This window comes from Pleurodeles waltl, chromosome 10, assembly GCF_031143425.1.
Source record: "Pleurodeles waltl isolate 20211129_DDA chromosome 10, aPleWal1.hap1.20221129, whole genome shotgun sequence".
Lineage (NCBI taxonomy): Eukaryota > Metazoa > Chordata > Amphibia > Caudata > Salamandridae > Pleurodeles > Pleurodeles waltl.
The window spans coordinates 829,811,676-829,831,925 of record NC_090449.1 but is presented as its reverse complement, the minus strand read 5'-3'; the positions used below and the strand labels follow the sequence as shown (position 1 = coordinate 829,831,925).

The following is a 20,250-nucleotide window of genomic DNA, read 5'->3' as shown; positions in this document are numbered from 1 at the left end:
ACCAAGGGTGTTCACAAAGTGCCTAGCAGCAGCAGCTCACCTCAGACGAAGAGGTATACATGTCTACACATACTTGGATGATTGGCTGGTAAGAGCAAACTCTTTGAAAAAATGCAAGGAGCACATTCAACAAATAATAAGGACACTATTCACTTTAGGACAAGAGCAGGAAAAGATATTTCTGGGAGCAAGAATAATTTCTGTTCAAGGGAAGGTGTTTCCCAATGAGAAGAGAACACAATCCTTGATTGTGGAAACTCATCATCACCAGAGGGGGCAAGCTCTGACAATGAGGATGATGGAGAAACTACGGGGCATACAGGCATCATGCATCCCCTTAATACCATATGTGAGACTTCATATGAGACCAATCCAGGAATGGCTACAGGAAGCGACAGGGAGTTGGGAGGATCTAGCAGCTGTCATGCGGAGCATACAAGAGGAGATAGTGTGGTAGAACAGATCAAATATAATGCAAGGAATTAAACTTTAACAGCCAACTCCTTCAATAACAATAACAGATGCCTCATAAATGGGATGGGGAGCACACATGAACTCATTCAAGGTCAAAGGAGATTGGAAAGAAGAGGATGCAGTGCTACATAGCAACATCCTTGAACTGAAAACAGTGTTCCTATCTTTAAAAGCATTCCAGAAGCGGTTATCAGACCAGTCACTGGCAATCCAAACAGACAGTGCTACAACAATGCTCTACTTCAACAAAAAAAGAGGAACTCAATCTGTGCAGTTATCAAGATTAGCCCAGGAACTCTGGAACTGGGCCATATAAAGGAATATAACAATACCAGCAGTACATCTTCTGGGGAAGGACAATATAGAGGCAGACAAGCTCATCAGACAATCGTCCTGCTCAGACATGTGGGAGATGAATCAGAAAGTGCTCAAGAGAATCTTTCAGACACGAGGAACCCCACAAATCGACCTGTTTGCAACACCAGGGAATGCAAAATGCCAAAGCTTCATGTCCACTCTACCTCACCACCAGTCCCTGCGGAATGCTCTGTTGGTAAACTGGTCAGGGAGATTTGATTACGCTTTTCCCCCAATAGCACTTTTGCACAGGGTCATCAACAAATGCAAAAGAAGCAGGATGACGCTGATTCTAATTTCGTCCCAGTGGGCAAGGCAAAATAGGTCTGGGAACTAATCCAGATGGCAAAGGGGAACATAAAAAAGATACCAATACAACAAAATCTGTTCTCCGTGGACAAGGGAAGATTCCTACATCCAGAACCAGAAACCCTAAGCTTGGGAGCTTGGCTCCTGAAGACATAGAATTTGGTGAGCCTGGCTCCTGAAGACATATAACTCGGTCATCTAAAGTTATTGGAAAAAATCATGGCTGTACTCAGAGAGGCAAGGAGACAAAAAAACACAAAAGTGTTATTTTTCAAAATGGAAAAGATACTCCTTATGGTGTCTTAAAAGGGGGGATTTACGGAAAAACACTAAGGAACCAACGGTATTAAAATACTTCACACATAATTGATTAGAAACTAAGTTATAATTCATTAAGCAGTTAGCAGCATATTGGCTTGCTTAGGGAGATGTTTATTTACAGCACCAGTAATAAAATGATTCCTAGAAGGTGCAAAAACAATTGCACCACCAAGGAAGGTACCAGCACCTACATGGAACCTTAACCTGGTGTTAACCCAACTGATGAAACCACCCTTTGAACCTTTACATAAAGCTTCACAAAGGATGCTCACATTAAAGACTGCATTTTTGGTGGCTATTACTTCGCTTTTGAGGGTGAGCGAAATACAAGCCCTCACAACTCAAGAACCATGTACACAGATTCATAAGGACAGAATTGTCATGCTGACAGATCCTCAGTTTCAACCAAAAGTAGTTTTAAAATTTCACATGAATCAAAATATCCAAATACCAAGTTTTTTCCAAAACCCAAATGATCAGTCACAGAGAGCTTTGCATACATTGGATGCTAGTAGAGTGATAATGTACTAGATAGAAAAGAATAAAACCATACAGGAAAACAAGGCAACTCTTTATCTCATTTGCAGAGAACAACATGGGAAAACCAGTTACGAAGGGTACAGTGGACAGATGGATTTCGGAAACCATACGACTATGCCACACAAATGATGTTTGGCTCGACCCCTTTCTCACTCGGGAATATCAGGCCAAGAAAACTGCTGCTGCCTGTTTTGGATCATTAAGACTTTTGGGAAAGGTATTAGGAATACTCCCCCCATTGGCGAGACGACTTACTGTACAAGCGATCATTCTGTATCGACTCAACTATGGTAATAGTCTATTTCTCGGTTCCCCTAGATACGTGGTCAACAAATTGCAGGTGGTTCAGAATGCAGCAGCTCGTCTCCTGCTCGACATTCCAAGGTATAGCTCGGTTAAACGGGCTTTGTCCGCACTCCACTGGCTTCCGGTGGAACAGCGTGTGAACTTTAAGACTCTTTGCATCATCCACAGATCACTATATAATAGAGGACCTCATCTGTTAAAGTCTTTGGCAACTTTCTACAAACCAGCTAGAGCCCTTAGATCGGCATTCACAGCCTTAGCCGTACTCCTCAAGGTTAAGAAAGCTAGATGGGGTGGTGCCACTATGGAATATCGGGGAGCTATACTATGGAACTCTCTCCCCCTTAATATCCGACTAATTAGTCACAAACTGAACTTTTGGAAAGCAATTAAAACCTGGCTTTTTAAACTCTAGTTCCCGTCTCTCTGGCTTTTATTGTAGTCCTACAGCCCTGCGAGGCCTCCTGGTAGTTTTGGCGCTCTACAAATTCAAATAACATAACATAACATGTTGAGAAATTTAGAGCAAAACACCATTACAAGATATTTGCATGGCAGCTACATGGGCATCCACACACACCTTTACAAAACACAACTAGGCTCAGGTGGGTCAAAAAGTGCTAAAACATTTTTTTTCAAATTCAAGTCCATCTTAAACCCATCCACCACAAACCATCCATACAGCTACATAATCTATGAACAGCATGTGAATCCAGAAGATTCACTCTGCAAAACATAGTTTCTTTCCTGTAGATGTAGTTTTGCAGCTTGAAGATTTTTCTGGATTCACAAGCGACCCACGAACCTCTGCTACAAAGATGGAGCAAAGCGACAAAAAAAAAAAGAATCTGTAGACGGTGACCAAAGTTGGAAGTACAACGGCCTCATAGGAGAACCCATATAGAGGTATTCTCGACGCCCACCAACAAACAAAAAACAAGAAAGAGAAGAAGGATTATGAAAGCAAAAAAACTAAAAAGAGGAGAAGGACTATGAAATAGTGGAGAATTCCAGTCCCAACCACTGGATGCTGGAACAATGCACAGCATGCAAATCCAGAAAATTCTTCAAGCTGCAAACTACACTTACAGGTAAGCAACTATACATTTCAATGTGCCACCATATTCCTGAAACTCAAAAGATACTCTGCCATCACCGGGGTCTTCTTTTCTAGGCAGAAATACCAGAGATTTGTGGCTGGTTCTGTCAACATTCTTGAACTTGTCCCACCTAAGTGGGTAATACTCTTAAATGAAGAGATGTTGTCTGTCCTTAGCAAGATGCAACAAGCCTCTTTGTTCCTTGTTAAGCACATCACCCAGAATGAACCCATCAGAAACTCTAATCAATCAGATTTCTTCTACAGACCACTATCTATAGGTGGAAATATCCTCTCAGCAGGACCCCCAGCATGACTGACATCTGACTATATAATTAGGTGTGGTCATTCCTGAAGACGGGTTGTCCGTTGCAGGACTCCATGTGCTCCCGGTAACACTGGTGTTCTACCTTCGCCTGCCCCTGCAACCACAATGCCTTCTCTGAAGGCCTCTTTGCCGATAGCTTGACTTCAGGCTTTGAAGGCACCAATAATGGAGGAGGGTTAGGAAAAATTGTCTGGGTGTAGAAAGATGTCCCACTATCCTTGCAATCTGGCTGAGAAAAATAGTGTCTTTTAGAGAGCTTTCTTGTGTTTTCTCTTGATGCTCAATATCTTCTGTCTAGGAAGCTCTAAAAAGGCTAAGAACACGTTTATTAAAAACACTAGAAAAGTCATGGTCATGGCAGCACCTCTGACTCCTCCTTATTGATCACAAACCCTAGGCATTGAAACAGATCTACTGAGACTATGTGATGTGATCTCAGTCGATCCGTAGATTTATCCACAAGGAGATAGTCCAACAATGAGTCTTAGAACTCCGGCTCTGAGATACTCCGCTAGTGGTTTGAGGAGTATGGGGTAAAGCACCATGGTGGCGATGAGATGGTAAAGGTGAGGGCCTTGCACTTAAAAACTCAGGACAAGCACCGGAATTGCAGAAAGCAAGAGTGAAAGGTTAAAATAGCATCATTAGATAGGTGTACTTTCAGGTCTCCCAGAACCATCCAATTTTCTCGAAGGAGGACTTCCCCCAGAATATGGATACCTTCCCTTTTGAAGTGCTGGTACACCAGTAACTCCTTGAAATTCCTACAGGTGATCATTAGGTGGATTCTACTGTCCTTTTTTCAACCAAGAACAGGTTGCTTGGAAACCCCCTGGGATGGAAATGAGTTCATGAGATAGCCTTTGTTGCCACCAGTTTGGCCACCTCTTGATCTGTCCACTTACACTCTTCCTGACAAAAATAAACCTGCCAAGGGTGTCAGTGTTGCTTTGGGGATACACAAAACTTTATTTGAAACACTGATACCATCTGCAGTACCCATACTCCCCTCAATAGGGCCTGCCAAGCCAGGAGGAACTCTGCAACTCTTCTCCCCAGTTTTTGACATGAGAAATGGATAGTCCTTACTCGAACGTCCGGGAGCTGTAAGGATGTCTTTGAAGTCTCAGCAACTGCCTCTGCCACAGTCAGCCGTGGGAGGGCATGAAACCCCAAACTCTTTTTGGTCCTCATGATGTCTGCCCTATTTGAAGTTTTGGTTCTTCTGGGAGTTCCATAAGTTAAAACGGCTAGTTGAGCTCTCCCTGCCTCACCTGGCCACTAAAAGTCTTGGCTCCAGAGACCTTTCCGATTGAGAACTGCATCTTATCCATTGAGATGAGTACTGCAGAAAATGTCCTCAATTCTTTCAAGAATGGCTCTATGTTGGAAGTAGTCCTTTTGGCAGGGTACCTGAAACATTTTCCCTACCTCCTCCCCTTTTTTTACTGTATTTTTGTTGGCCTTAGGACTCTAAGCACTTTACCACCACTGAAGAATGCTAAAGTGCATGTACTTCCCCCTTGAAGAATGGTAACATTGGTATATGCACAATTGGCATATTAAATTTACTTGTAAGTCCCTTGTAAAGTGGTATACCAGAAAGCAGGAAACTCTTAGTGGGGCCCGCGGGAAGGAGGCTGCACTGGTGGCAACCTGTCCGTCGGGACTTCAGCGGACAGGCTTTTCCATCCGCCGAAGTCATAATGACAACCTTTGTTTTTAACCAATAGGACTCTGTCGTCCACTACCCCACTTCTGAGGCATTCCCGCCCCTTGAACAGGGTGCAATTGGCATTGCCCAGAAACCAAGCCACCCACTGCCTCATCCCAAAACAATTTCCGGTAAAATCAAGGTGCCTCTTACTTTGGCTTCTTCCATCATTTCTAGAGTTTTAGTAAGCAGAACCAGTATGTCTAACTGCTTATCTTGGCATGATCGCCAAGATCTGCCTATACCCTTCTTGGGGTCTTTGACAAAGTTCAATAGAAATGTAATCTTGTGATCGATTTCAGGTGTTGTAGGTGCTTTCCCCTTTAATAAAAGATGAGGGCATTCCTCTCACAGTCATCAGCTGACCACCTTGTTCAAGGGATTACAGTTTTTACTGGCCATGTTATTATCCACCTTTTCTGCTGGTATTCACTTAGATGGCCTAGGGTGGTACTGATCTTCAGAATTCAGCATACCTGAGCCATGGTCAGGGCCCCCATTTGGATATAGTCCCTTTGGCTGCTTATATACTGAAGACTGGTGCCAAGGATGGCTGAGGTTATGGGGTAACAGAATATGGGCCTCATTCCGACCCGGACGGGCGGCGGACGCCGCCCGCCGGGCGGAAACCGCCCAAACACCGCCCCGCGGTCAGAAGACCGCGGGGGGCATTTCAACTTTCCCGCTGGGCCGGCGGGCGATCTGCAAAAGATCGCCCGCCGGCCCAGCGGGAAAGCGCCTTCCACGAGGATGCCGGCTCCGAATGGAGCCGGCGGAGTGGAAGGTGTGCGACGGGTGCTGTGGCACCCGTCGCGCTTTTCAGTGTCTGCTAAGCAGACACTGAAAAGCAATGTGGGGCCCTGTTAGGGGGCCCCTGCAGTGCCCATGCCATTGGCATGGGCACTGCAGGGGCCCCCAGGGGCCCCACGACACCCGTTCCCGCCAGCCAGGTTCTGGCGGTGTAAACCGCCAGAACCAGGCTGGCGGGAAGGGGGTCGGAATCCCCATGGCGGCGCAGCTTGCTGCGCCGCCATGGAGGATTCCCATGGGCAGCGGGAAACCGGCGGGAGACCGCTGGTTTCCCGTTTCTGACCGCGGCGTTACCGCCGCGGTCAGAATGCCCATGAATGCACCGCCAGCCTGTTGGCGGTGCATTCGCTGCCCTCGGCCCTGGCGGATTCAATCCGCCAGGGTCAGAATGAGGGCCTATGTGTCTTCTTGAGGAAGAGTTTTGTGAGACACTTGAAAGCATCCCCACTTGGAATGTCGTCTCTCTTCTCTTTTCATGTGCTTGTTAGAAGTGCTGAACACTGTAAACCCGCTGCGCCCCAAGGGTTCGGAGGTCCCACAGGCAATAGAAGGGTCTTTCCTGACACTGAGGGGTTGTTTCCATGTTGCTCCCTGCACAAAGCAATAATTTCCTTTCCAGGGGGTTTAGGGCCTCACTTACCATCTATTTCTTTAACCAGAGAATCTGTCATTTTAATGTGTCCTCTCCCCACCTTCTCATACAGATAAGTATTTTGGTGTGCAGACAGGAGGGGTCTGAGTGGTAAACATCAGGTAGGGATCAAGATGCTGTGTCAGGGAAGTAGAATGTAGGCCCTCACTATCTCATCTCCAAGCACTATTAAATACAGCCCCAAACTTGCTGGTCCCCACCCCTCCCCCAGAGGGCTCAGGTAGCTGATAATCCCACAGACTCTGTATGGGGTTATGAGTGGAGTCTGCAGGGCATGGAAATGTGGGATGGCAGGCTCACACCAAGGCCAGTACACTTAGGCAACACACATGCATCTCCTTAGATAGTGAGACTGCACTGCCAATAGTAAAGGCAGACCTTGCATTCTGGTGGCACAGCAGCCTATGCCATGTTTGGTGATGCCAGAGTTCTGGTGGTCCTAGTCCCTGGTGCCAAGCTCCACCAAGCTCTAAGGTTGAACTTCTTAGCTGCCTCTACGCACACCATCCCCACTCCCAGGAGAACCATCATAGCAAGAAAGGTGATGCACCCATGGCTCGGTCCTAGTATTGCTAATAACCGCTAGCACAAAAGAGGAAGCACATGTGTGCTGCGCCTGGCCTGACAGAGCTGTGAGGGATGAGGATGTTTGTGGTAAAGGGATGGGTGAAGAACACTACAGGATGAGGGTCACCAAGCAAGCGATTAACAGTGTAAGTAGCAAGTATGGCATACTATTTCCACAAATATGCAGCATATAAGCAATAAGTAATAAGTCATAGAACAATTAAGTTTAACATAAGCCCCCAGCAATCAATTCCAAAGAAGAAAAGCCCATATTCAGTACTTAAGTGCAAGGATAAAATACTTGCAAACTAATAGACACTGTGAGGAGGACTGTGACCTGTAATTAGAGGATTGTCTTGGGACATGTGGTTTCTGAAACGTTGGTGCCATTTTAACTGTATTGGCTTTTAAAGAACTGCTATGGAGTAGGAAGGAAAAAAGAGAAATCCTGCATAATCCTTGGCTCCAGACCTAACATAGAAAACAAAATGGAGAATCTGTACTGCTGCAGTCCAAAGTAAAGGGAGCTTTCCTGAAATCTCTTGGGATAAGCGGTAAAAGAGAATTAGAAACAACGAAGAGGTAGTTCAGGAAACTGCATTCCGACCATGTAGGAAGAAATAATATACAATAAAAATCTGAGGAAGTATTGAGAGGAACCATGGTACTATTTTTGTAAAGAGTAAAATAAAAAACGGCCAGTATGGATTTTGAGGTAAAAATGACATTAGATAAGAAGTGAAAAGAGGGAAAGCAGACAAAGGGTTAGATTGCATTAGTACAGTGTAAAAAAAATTAATGTTTTCATTTCGATAGTGAAGAAAAAGTAGTGGGTTGAGAGAAACAGTTATTAAGAATTGCATAAAGAGACTTAGAGCCTGATTTAGAGTTTGACGGATCGGGTAACCCCATCACAAACATGATGGATATTCCGTCTGCCGTATTACGATCATATTATATGCTATGGGAATCATAAGACGGCAGACGGGATATCCGTCATGTTTGTAATGGAGTAACCCATCCACCAAACTCTGAATCATGCCCTTAAACATTCAACAAAAGCTCAAATGTGAGATTTGATTTTTCTTGTGAAGTAGGCTACCGTAGAAGGCTGAATAGATAGAACAGATGCGCTGGAAGTTAGTAAATGATACACAGCTGAGAATAGACTTTGGAGGTAAGGTGCCAGAGTTACTTTGAATGTTTAAACAGGATTTTTAACATGTTGTAACAAAATATCACAGACCTAGTTCTGAGTGGATAGCACAGACTGATGAGAAGAGAACTGACATTTCTTCAAAATTATGTAGCTTTTCACAGAATTTTCTGTAATATATGTATAACTGGTGAGTTAGTGAGAGCCAACGTTGTGGAATTTTTAGACAAGGGATAAAAACAAGAGTAGCAGAAATTACCAAGGCAAGTTGCAATGAAAGAGAATTTGAAATCTGAAATTTGGTTAACATCAATCGAAAGAAATAATTGCAAAGGATGAAAAAGGAACAAATAAGAGAGGACCAATGAAGAAAGATAAAGTGACTGAAGGTAAGTTAATGACAAATACAAAGAGAATGCTTGGAATGATCTAAGAAGGAAGGATAGAATTTGTAAGAGTAAGGAGGAACAGACTGGGCCAGTGGCTAGGTGTGTAAAGACCAAAAAAGTAATGGAATGCCCCAGAAATAGTGTTATTGACACATATCAAAATTAAGAGTGAAAAGAAAAGCAGAGTCAGGTTTCAGTTGTCAAGAAAGATCAAAGGCATAGAACCCAGAAGGGAAAATTTAAGAATGAGGTCCGTCTAATTATAGAATAACCAGGATGCTGGCATTTCATTAATTAACAAGCATTGGCAATGCCAATAGGTCTTGCCTTTAAAAGGTGTTAGTTGACATTTTGACTTTGCCAGTGCTTGTTTTCGATTGTCAACAGCATCAGCAAAAAGAAAAAAATGTCTCTTACTCATGATGAACAGCGTCACTAAAAACAGCCAAAGTGACTGGCTCCAGCGTGTGTGTCACTTTTCCTTCCGATTTACCACTCTTAAATGGCAGACATCCTTCTTGGAGCAGTAAATTAAAACACAATAAAAGACGCTTGAAAGCCCATTATAAGGAAAGGAGCAGTCCAGAAGCAAATTGTAGCCGCTGGTCCTCCAAACATGTAGAAATATAGATATATATTTAAACATAAAAAATGGCATATGAAGGTATGGAGAAGCAGCAGAGAAATGGGAGGAAGGCAGGATGAGTAACTGAACTCCCAGAGTGGACGAAGCAACAACTCCAAATATGGAGGGGTGAGGGAACAACTGAGGAGCTGGCGGTGGGAGACAGGATTGAATAAAAAGCGGAAAGAGATGGGGAGGAGTTGGGCAACAAACAAAGACAGTGTGAGGTGGAAATGTAAGAGAGAGAGAGCAGATGTAGGAGAGAGCACAAAAATACTTGCACTCCTATGGAGTGCTGAAAGAAAAAGAAAAAAGTAGTTTCCCGGATGTTAGCTATGAAAGGTTACAAGGCATCCGGGCCAACAGGATGGTAAAGAAGCTGTGCTCAAGAGGAGGGACAAATCTAAGAAGAGGAAATAAAGCCACTGAATAAGAAGGGAGCAAATGAGGTTGACAAGAAATCCAATCAGTGATAAGTGATCAACTAAACCAAAGACCATTCATAGGGCCCTGTACACAAGCTGCATTTTGTATTAGGTTTAGTAGTACTACAGTATTACTACTGAAGTACTGCAAAATGCTATTCACAAACCTATGAGTGTAAATCTCCATCCCCAGATCTTCCATCTTTACTATGGGGAGAGCCTCACGGATGTACGTTTGCTTCTTTGTGCTAAATGTGGGAGTGACCGGGGAGTGGTTGAAAATGGTGCGTGCTTAATAAAAGAATAGGTCAGGTTTTAGGGAGGAGTAAGGAGGGGTTAAAGAAGTGTTATGGAGGGGTTTAGGGAGGACACGAAAGATTGAGCCCATAGCTATTCCCAAGCTTCACTTAAGTAACTATAGCCAAAAAGGGAAAAAAACAATAGTAAATGTACTCCAGTTCAGAGCACTCAGTTTATTGCATGCAGTTTAGTCCAGCACAATACATGGTCAGTCACTAGTACTTCAACACCCTCCCATAGAAAATAATGGAAGTAGTGACTTTAGAAAAACCTCTATAGGAAATAATGCTAAATTAAATTATTTAAACTTGTTAAAAATATAAATAAACCTAACTTAATGGTAAAACTACTCTCTAAAAATACAAGCAAAGCTTCCGACTTTAAAACAGGGGATCTAGGTTTGAGTTCCATTGTCAGATGGACATCCTGTGATTCCAGGTAAAGAGCCCCAATGCCTTTAAGCAGAGTTTGTGCTGTATGAAAAACTGCAACAAATCAAATAACCTTTTTGCATTTAAAATTAATATAACATATTTTTTTGTAAAATATAACTAAAGTACTTGCAATTCTGTACATCATGTTTAATGATTGTTAATACATAATATAAATTTACTTTAGATGGAATTTGTTTATTAATTTAAACATCAGCAAAATAATTTTACTTGTATATATTCCAAATAATTGCATTTTAAATTAAAATGAATAGTGCTGTAGGATTTGGTATGTTTTACATTTACAATTAATATATAACATTGATACACATTAGATCTCTGCCACCTAGGTGGCAATATTACATCCATGCTTCAATTATTTTCGATGGGAGGGTGTTACAGTATCAGTGGTAATCAGTGTCAGTATCCCCCATATTCTGCGGGACTTACTACTGTTACTGTTTTGCATTAGTAGCTTACACTAATACATTTGGCTCCAGAGACATGTAAGTCTACACTTTTGAGTAGATAAAAATGTATAAATGATGAATAGCTAAAAGTTGTAAAATGTCTCAAAAGTGTAAGAGTAAACGTACACATGTAATTTATTCACAAGTGTAAGTTAACTTTGTGACTAGCCGTATTAGCGGTGATATGGTACACAACAGGTCTTAAAACAACAGACAGGTAAAAGTTGTAAATTGTCGATACCTAAAAAGGCAAGCAGAGGTTGGTGAAAAAGGCAGATCACTGGTATGCCAAGGGTGTTATGGAAGCAAATGGCATTTGAGGGTTGTGTGGGATCAAAGAAAGTATTGTAAATATAATCTGAGTCTAACCTCCAGTATCTAGAGATTGAGGGGTATGATGAACCGCTGAAAGGGGGATGACAAATGCAGAAGAGGTAATGATATTAAATACTGTGATGTATGTTTTGATGTTTCAGGGTTCTATTTGAAAAGCTTTAAAGGGGCTGCTCAGAAGGAGTAAATAAAAGATTGTTGCATAATGCTTGCCTCCTGTCTTGACATAAAATGTTTACATACAAAGCATGAGGCATCACTTTACGCAAAAGCTAAATCTTGCAAGCAGCCTGGAAAGGATACTTGGAAGGAGAACCACCTCAACTCTGTTCTGAAGCTGCAGATAGTGGATACACATCTACTGTCTGATTGTGGGTTATAAACGTAGGACCTCACTACCTAGTTCCTGTTTCAAGCCCTCTCTAGCCAAAGAGGGGTGTGCTCCACAGATTACTCAATGGATTGCTGTGCAACTTGAGCTGATGTCTGTCTGACAGCCAGCTTTCCAGAAATGGGGAAGCATCACCTGAGAGTAGATGTCCTCCTGGAAGAGCTGTGAACATGTCCTGAACCGCTAGAAGTCTGGCAGCCTACCGAGAGATGGGAGGGACCTGTCAACCCTGCAGAAGAAAGGTCTGTCCAGGTGAAGCAAAGGTCAGCATGCCCCCAGTGACTGTGGGGCAGCCAGATCAGAAGACTGAGGACAGCGATCTGTTGACCACACTATCTGTTGGAATGCAGTCTTTTTGCTGTGGTTCCTGGCTGAAACTGTGAAGATCGTGATTACGATTGCTGAGGCCTAATAAGGACTGTGATTGCGTGCAAGAATAATTGGCCTCTGGCTGCATCTGCCCACTAGTAACCATCTTGTGTGGGCTGGATTTTCCCAGGAATAACTAGACCGTGTGTGACCACATCTCTCAAAGTAACCGCCCTGTGCCCAGCTGCATCTGCCCAGAACTAATCAGCATGTGTCCACATCTGCCCAGAGTAACTGGCCTGGGCATTGCTGCATATGCCCAGAAGTAATTGGCCCATGCATAGCTGCATCTGCTTGCCTTTGCAGGGCTACATCTACCTCTGTCTTGAACAGGTGGAGGATGCTCCACCTCCGAGTGTCACTGAGGCCCGACTGCTACGACATCCGTCAGAGGTGGTATCGGGTACATGACAACCCAGAACTGCTGACACCACACCTGCCTGGCACACAGCCAGTGTAGACCCAGTGGATGCAGCAGGGTCCACAAATGTAGCTGCCCGCTTTCGCACACCTCTCAGAAGAGAGGGTGCAGGTTCAGAAGAGAGAGAGCCTGGCCGGCACACCTATTCAACAAGGATTAATCTACCATTTGTGATAAGATTAAAAGATGAGACTGAGCAGTAATAAATGAGCACAATAACGTCAGGAGTGAAAACTGCACCTGAGCCTTAATCACACTAATGCCTCTTATGCCAATGGGGTGGGGGATCACTTAGGCCCAGCAGTGGGGGTGGACGAATCCTTGATCCAGGGAGAAGATGAAGGGAGGCAGCAGAGGCACAGTACTGCCAGAAAGCACCTAAAAACTCTGAATTGCATTTTGTCATACTAGTGTGTAGCATTTCGTTCTAGTGTGCATTGAAGTGCTTTAATTTCTTCACAGAGCAGTGCTAGGCTAGACATTCATTGATTTATGTTTCTGTATAATTGCTGAGCTCTGTGCTTGAACATCCCCATGCTGCCTCTCTGAGAAGTCTGTGACTCAGGGCTCGAGTCAAGGGTAGACATGGGTAGATGGCGTCTACCCACTTTTTCACAGGATAGACTCTGTCTACCCGTGAAAGAATGTGGGTCCCACAAAAATAATCTAAGCTTGTGCGGGCGGGTGGTAAAAGGTCAAATTCCAGCTGGGCCCATAACAAGGGCCGAAGGTAAGGGGCCATCTGGCCTCTTTTTGTTGAAATGTTCTGGCTGGGAGCTATCAAGAGCCTCACACCTAAAAGCAATGGAGGGGAAGCAAAGGCGCACAGCTTATCTCTTCACAGGTACTTGAGAGGGATGTTTTTGGCTGTGTTCAGCCCCTGTATATAAGACATAAGCATGCACTGTAAGAATGTCAGATGTGTTGGGCTGTCACAGTATTTACACAATTATTTAAATACCACTATTTTGTTTCATTTCTTTTATAGCTCTTCAGCACAACTCATCCCAATCCAGGGTGTAGGAGCGCTTTACATCACACGTACATATTATGCATTGACAATAAATCATATGTGTATAATCAGTGTACAGGATGTGTTACATAAGACAGTGTGGGTTACAAGGTGTAGAAGTGACATGTCCTTCATAGCTCACTGCGACTTACAATTTATGAACTGCAAGCAAAAAAAGGATCTCAGTGTTAAAAGCAGTAACCCACTTACCCATTTACATCAAATAAAAATCTGTTATGTGCGTATTACATAAAGTGCTTTGCAGAAGACATATTAATATACTATTCTACTTTGAATCAAAACTGTGACTAGACAAAACACATATGTCTCCAGCTAATACTTTAACCTCCAGAGTTATCTTACCCTTATTATTATTCCCTGAGATTTAGTTGGCACACAAAGACCTGCTTAACGTGTGTGACGTCTTAAGATCTGATGTCACTTCTTGTGATGTTGGTTCCTGAGAGGCTATGGGTTGTAATGCCACTTCACATGATTCCACGTACAATGTCACATGCTGTTATGTCACTCGCCATGATGTCACTTACATACCGTCTAACTTGGTTAGTCCCCCCATTTATTTATTTTTAGGATTTGTGCCCTGCTGTGACTGCTCTCCATCACTACCAGCCATGTGCTGGAAGGGTTGTAATTGACCCAGGCTGCAAATCTAAAGCACGATGGACAGCAGGGCAACAGAAGCAAATGACTTAACTCCCTGAATAGAGTATATTATCTTCTTATTGTGTTTTTGGAACCTCAAAGGGAGCTAATAGGCATGTTTGCCCAGGTGCTGAGTTAGGTCCTCTGGTACATACAGACGCACAGTCATTCCAGCCTCCATCTTACTTACCAGACTCTTCTGTCAATTGCGAAGGAACACCCCCTGCAGGTTTTAAAAACCTCTATCTATCTAGGGCCCTGTTGCAAAAAACTGTTGCACTTTCCTTGAAAGTAATCAGTTAATTTACTGAAGTAATTATCTCGGACATTCTTTATCTGCTGTCTTCACCTTGCTTAGTCATCTCTAAGCCCCTTTCCTCACTCTTCACTCATCCCAAAAAACCCTTACAGCGAGCATGGAACTGTCAAATGGTACTTCAGTATGTGACTTATTCCTTTCCAGACCAGCATGGGACGTGCTGACTGACGTCAGCAGGGTTCATCAGTGTATCATCAGTGGAGACCACTGTCACTGCTCCTGGATTTTCTTATTCATAGTGCAATTGGGGTTGAAGGAATTTTTCTTGCGTTTTTTCACGTTAGCCATGGTGCTTTTGTAACTAGTGTCACAAGCTGTATGAACCTCGGGGTCTTCAGACCGGGTATTTCACACTGGCCCTCTTTGCCATGCTTCTGCCGTAGAGCTGTCCAAACAGGCAGTGTTGCTTTGTATGGACTGCCTTGCTCTGTCTCAAGGACGGTTCAAGACAGCAGGCCGCTGGCCCTTCAGGGATACATTCCATAGCAATCCTCCATTGCCTTCTGCCGGCCAACCTTGGCACAGTGAACATAAGAAAGAATTGCGGTGGTCCGGTTAAGCCGAAGCCCACTGGAGTTTTGTGCCGCCGCTCAGCATCCTCTCAGCATCATAGAAGCTCCGGTGCTACCCCCATCCCTGTTATTAGGACTCTAGGCTGCCCCCACCCGCCTTTGAGTGTGTGCTATTGTTGCCACAGATTAGGGAGAAGGTCGGGGAGGCCACTGTGTTCCGACCTCCACGGTGGAACGCCGTTTCATGCTCCGGCCCGTGGGTGGTCCACTGTCATCACATGCCTCACACTGCCCAGGGCACCATAACAGGCCACCAAAAAGGCAACTGGCTGAAAGCTCTGACACGAGGCAGTCATTTCGGGCGCTGGCTGTCCTCTTCCCAAGGGACCTTTTCAAAAGGTTGAATTTGATATCCCTACGGATCCATATACGTTTGTTTTAAACTTATCGTTACTTTCGCCAGAAAGTGGGTTTTTTTTCGATTAAAAAAATCATCATCTCTTCCCGCTTGCTGTAGTATAGCAGCAGTATGTTAATAGAATATTTATTATCCGTGGGTTAAATCGCCTGCGTGGCGGTTTATGGTATAATGCAGCAGCACCAGTGTTGTTTCGAAAACGCAGCAGATCTGCATCTTTGGGGCAATATAAATGGAACATTCAGTGACGTTCACACTGGCATACTTACGCAAATCCCAGGCAGGCAGGCTGGCACCTTGAGCATCATATTATTAGAAACACCACATGCTGGGAGATTTATTGCAAGTACGCGGTTTTATGATGGCTTTGGCCTGGCACAGCAGTCGCTTTTCAAGCGGTATATTTACTTCCTGCCTCACAAATGTTACCACGCTAATAAATGGGTCAGGAACAAAGAGTGAAGATTTATCTTGTTCCGTATTGCCTGGCACATACTTTATGATTTCATTTTGTCTAATGTGCAATGCCATACTGTATCAGGTAGACTTTACTCTGTTGTGGAAATGAATATTTGTTTGTTGTGCATACGTTTCTCATAGGCACTTACATTAACCAATTTATAGAAAAATTATGCTGTTCCATACGGTGTCAGTCCCTGAACTACTGGAAAATTTTATGATATCCTTAAGAACGATGTATTAAGCTAATAGGTGCGCATTCACAAAGGCTTTTGGAATACGTAAAGCACTGTTCGTATTGTATTCTTTTATTCACTCTAACTTGTCTGCGTGAATTGGGCCCAAAACATTTAGAATGGGAATTGTCAGGGGACAAGTCACATACTGTTACTGCAAATAAAAACAAGCATTTGCAATGCAACAGGTCTCGCATTTGCTTGAGTTAGAGCTATTTGTGTTGTAAATGCATAACTGTACTTTTCTTGCCACATCAATTGGTCAATGTTGCCGCATAATTTGATCCTTGCCACATAATTCCAGTGGTCCTGCATAACTCTAGCACTTCCATTGCCCTTCTTCCTGAATCTGCAACAAAAAATAAAAATGTTTCTCTTATTTATTAAATTTATATTATTATTTTGGGGTCTCCCCAACCTAGTGTGGGGGCCGAGAGATGACCTAGACAGAAAGACCATGTCATGCTGACTGTTTTGATGGGGGTCTCATTGTCCTAGGACCACCTCCACTGTCTTCTTGCCTTAAAATTCTGATATCTAAAAATACCTATTTTATTACCCGGATGTGGATATTACCCCAATTTTCTTGTAGCTAAATTCAGTTAGTGAGAGGTGCCACAGGCCAGGCAGAGTGCTCTATTAACAAAGTGTACACTGTGTGAGCAAATTTGAGCAAATTTGCCACCAGGCATGTAGGAAATTGAAGTCTGTGTACTTGTGAAGGCCTTACATCATTCACAAACAGCAAGCTTCTCACACTGTCTATCAATGCAACGCATGCCGGAGAGGCAGAAGAGAAGGTCGAGAGGGCATGGTGCTCATTCATTCAATGGCTTCTCTGCAGAAATGCAATAGGAGCAGTACTTTTGCTCCACCTGTGATAGAGACACTTTAAATCAGTGACTTTAAAAAATATATATTTTAAATAAGCAAGTACAAAAATACTGTTACACGAAAACAGAAGATACATCAATGATGCATTACAAAATGTTCAGAACAATAAAACGAATGTATTGAAAGATAAATACAGAGAACAATAAAATGCAATGCAAATATCTGAGTAAAAACACTCAATCTCAGTCTCACTTTGCTGGTATGAATTAAAAGATAGTCAAACATCTAAAAAGAACTGTGAATTTCTATAGTATTAAAAGCCAGTGCTTCTATGCGCTTAAGAAACTGGAACGTGACAAATACGACCGACCTTCTCTGCCCTATATTTGGGGTGAAGCCTCTTTTACATACTTCACTAGGCATGGTGGGCTCTTTAGGAAAGAGAACGCAGGGACTGGGTGTGGTGGCAAAAACCTACTAATATGATTTGGTACACTGTCGGAACAGTGTACCAAATCATATTAGTACGTTGTTGGGAGGGTGTACACTGGACCGCCCAATCCTCCTCTCTTACCCCCCTCTTTTTTCGAAGTGGCAAAAACCTAGACAATGTAACACAGGAATGATATTGTTAAATATGGCTCAGTGCATTGTACTCAACTGACTGAAACATGCAGTGATATTCAGGTCACGTGACCCAATGCTGGCCAGGCTGACTCAGCTTTTCAGCATGCCGTCAATACGAAGTACATAAACTGTGAAACACTAAATTGGTAATGACCTATTTATAGTGCTTAGAAATCACGTATGTATGATATGAATTGTACATAAAAAAAAGTTGTCACTATTTTAGAGGCAAGAGGACATATACGTGTGAATCACAGCAGCAGCACAGAACTAGTCACGTTGACAGGTCTATAATATTAATAAAGACATACTAAAAAACGAAAAAGTAAATACATCTTGGTGGACTATAGCAAGTGCAGAGCAAAGAAGGCCTTCAAGCATACTGGTTATCTTTTATTAACGCATACTTTGCTGCTCCCTGCCGGTTTTTCCTCCAGCATATTTCACAAACCTTTCCTGGAGAACGGTGTTGGGGTGGGGGAGGGGAGAAAAATCCACTGTGTAGTGATTAGCACAAAACTGCAAATCCCAACTGAGGCACAAACTTCCCTACAGAAGAAGTAACAGGATGCACCCCCAAAGAGGAGAGAAAACAACAATAATGTGAGCTTGGTTTGGTTCAGCGACATAAAAAAACAAGCATTTGAAATGCAACAGTCTTGTGTTTGGCCGAGTTAGAGCTCAGAGCAGCACTGATCCGCAAAGGGTCGGAATGTGCTGGTCCCTCCGTCCAGCCCTCCTCCCTGTGATTCTGCTGTGCCTCTTAAATGGTGACATGCTGCGAATGGGCAGCGGGAGAGACCAGCTCTTTCATGTTTCTCGGGTCCATTTGCTAGACGCCTATCCAGCAGAGGATTTGTTTTTGAAATCCGGGACATGTTTTAGCTCATAAAAGCAGGAAGACATGTCCCGGATGCCAAACAAAAACAAGCATTTGAACTGCAATGGGTTTTGCGTTCACTCGAGTTAGAGCTATTAGTGTTTTCCTGCCACACAAACTGAAAATAAAAAGTAAAACAGTTGAAATAAGCGGCCAGTTCAAAGCGACGCCGTGAGCTCACAGAGACAGACAAAAGGAACAAGCACTTGAAATGCAAGAACAGAAAATGCACGAAGGAGAGTAAAGAAAGGAGTAAACAAAGTCACACATGACTGCAGATGAAAATAAGTAATAGACTAGAGCCCTGTAAACAGAAACAGCCTGGAGCCACTGAAGCATCCAGCACTCTGGCCAAATGCTATTAGCCTTTGATAAGAGTAAGCCCTAAGCACATGCTACATAGGCACAAGTGGAAGGGTACAAGTACTAGGGCCATGCTCCAGGGGAGTGTACAACTGTGGAAAAGGTGGGACAAAGAGCCAGCATTGACCACTAGCAAGCAAGGATTTTTTAAGGGCACTGAAACAAACCAGTGAAAAAGCAGAGACCCCACAAAGAAGTATAGAAGTATATACTAAAGTATATACAAGAGGTCTCTAATGCTCGACCTAATGACTGTGCCCTCTTACTAATAGGGAACTAGACATTTCAGGGAGGATTCACAAAGGCATGTAAGAGTACATAAGAAGTATGCTGGTAGTATTACTTCCCTTATTTATAAATGCGTTTGTGATTCGGTCCCATTGCTATTAAGCCAAGGGGAAACTTGTATAACTTACCATTTAGCCAAATGTTTTCAAAATACCCTTGGGGAATTCTTTCTTTAACCCACCTGAAAAAGCGCAGCACTCGCTCGCTAGATGCACTATCATGTTGATTAGGTCAAGCCACTGCTTCCTTCCAGTCTCCAAGTTTACCCAACCCCATGGTATTAAGGTAAAGATTGTAATTGCAGATCTCTATTGCCTGTAGCTTTTAATGGAAGTTTATAAGAAAAAATATTTTTAATACTGTTTTCTTTCCATATAGATTTTTAAGGAAGAAAAATACTTGAAAGATGCCATTGAATGCAGTGACATCATTTGGCAGAGGGGCCTGCTGAGGAAAGGATATGGAATTTGCCATGGGACTGCTGGCAACGGTTATGCCTTCCTCTCTCTTTATCATTTAACCCAGGACAAAAAGTACCTCTATAGAGCTTGTAAGGTAAAAGATTTATCTCACGATTGCACGTTTATGCAGTTTGTTTAGTGGTGTTACTTGGAACATTTTTGAACCATAACTTCACAACAGTATATTTACTTGGTGTATTCCTCTATTTCATTTCGTTGATGTCATAATATCGTTCTCTGATTTCACTTTTGGTTGCTAAAATGAAAAGTGTCTGCACTTTGCCTTTACTGGTCTCATAAGGCAGGCTGAACATGCCAGTGAAGTTCTACTCTCTGGTGCCTGGAGTTAGACATACTGCACACTCTTTACGTTTTGAGTGCAGTGGCACTT

At 43.2% G+C, this 20,250-nt stretch overlaps 1 protein-coding gene across 2 annotated transcripts in view; it reads left to right on the top strand.

Moving 5' to 3' along the window:
• Nucleotides 1-20,250, top strand: part of LANCL2 (LanC like glutathione S-transferase 2) — a 233,752-nt gene that overhangs the window by 150,731 nt on the left and 62,771 nt on the right. For both annotated transcript variants that reach the window (XM_069211503.1, XM_069211502.1), the window contains one exon: nt 19,777-19,953. In XM_069211503.1, the coding sequence (XP_069067604.1) occupies nt 19,777-19,953 (177 nt within the window). The remainder of the gene's footprint in view (nt 1-19,776; nt 19,954-20,250) is intronic.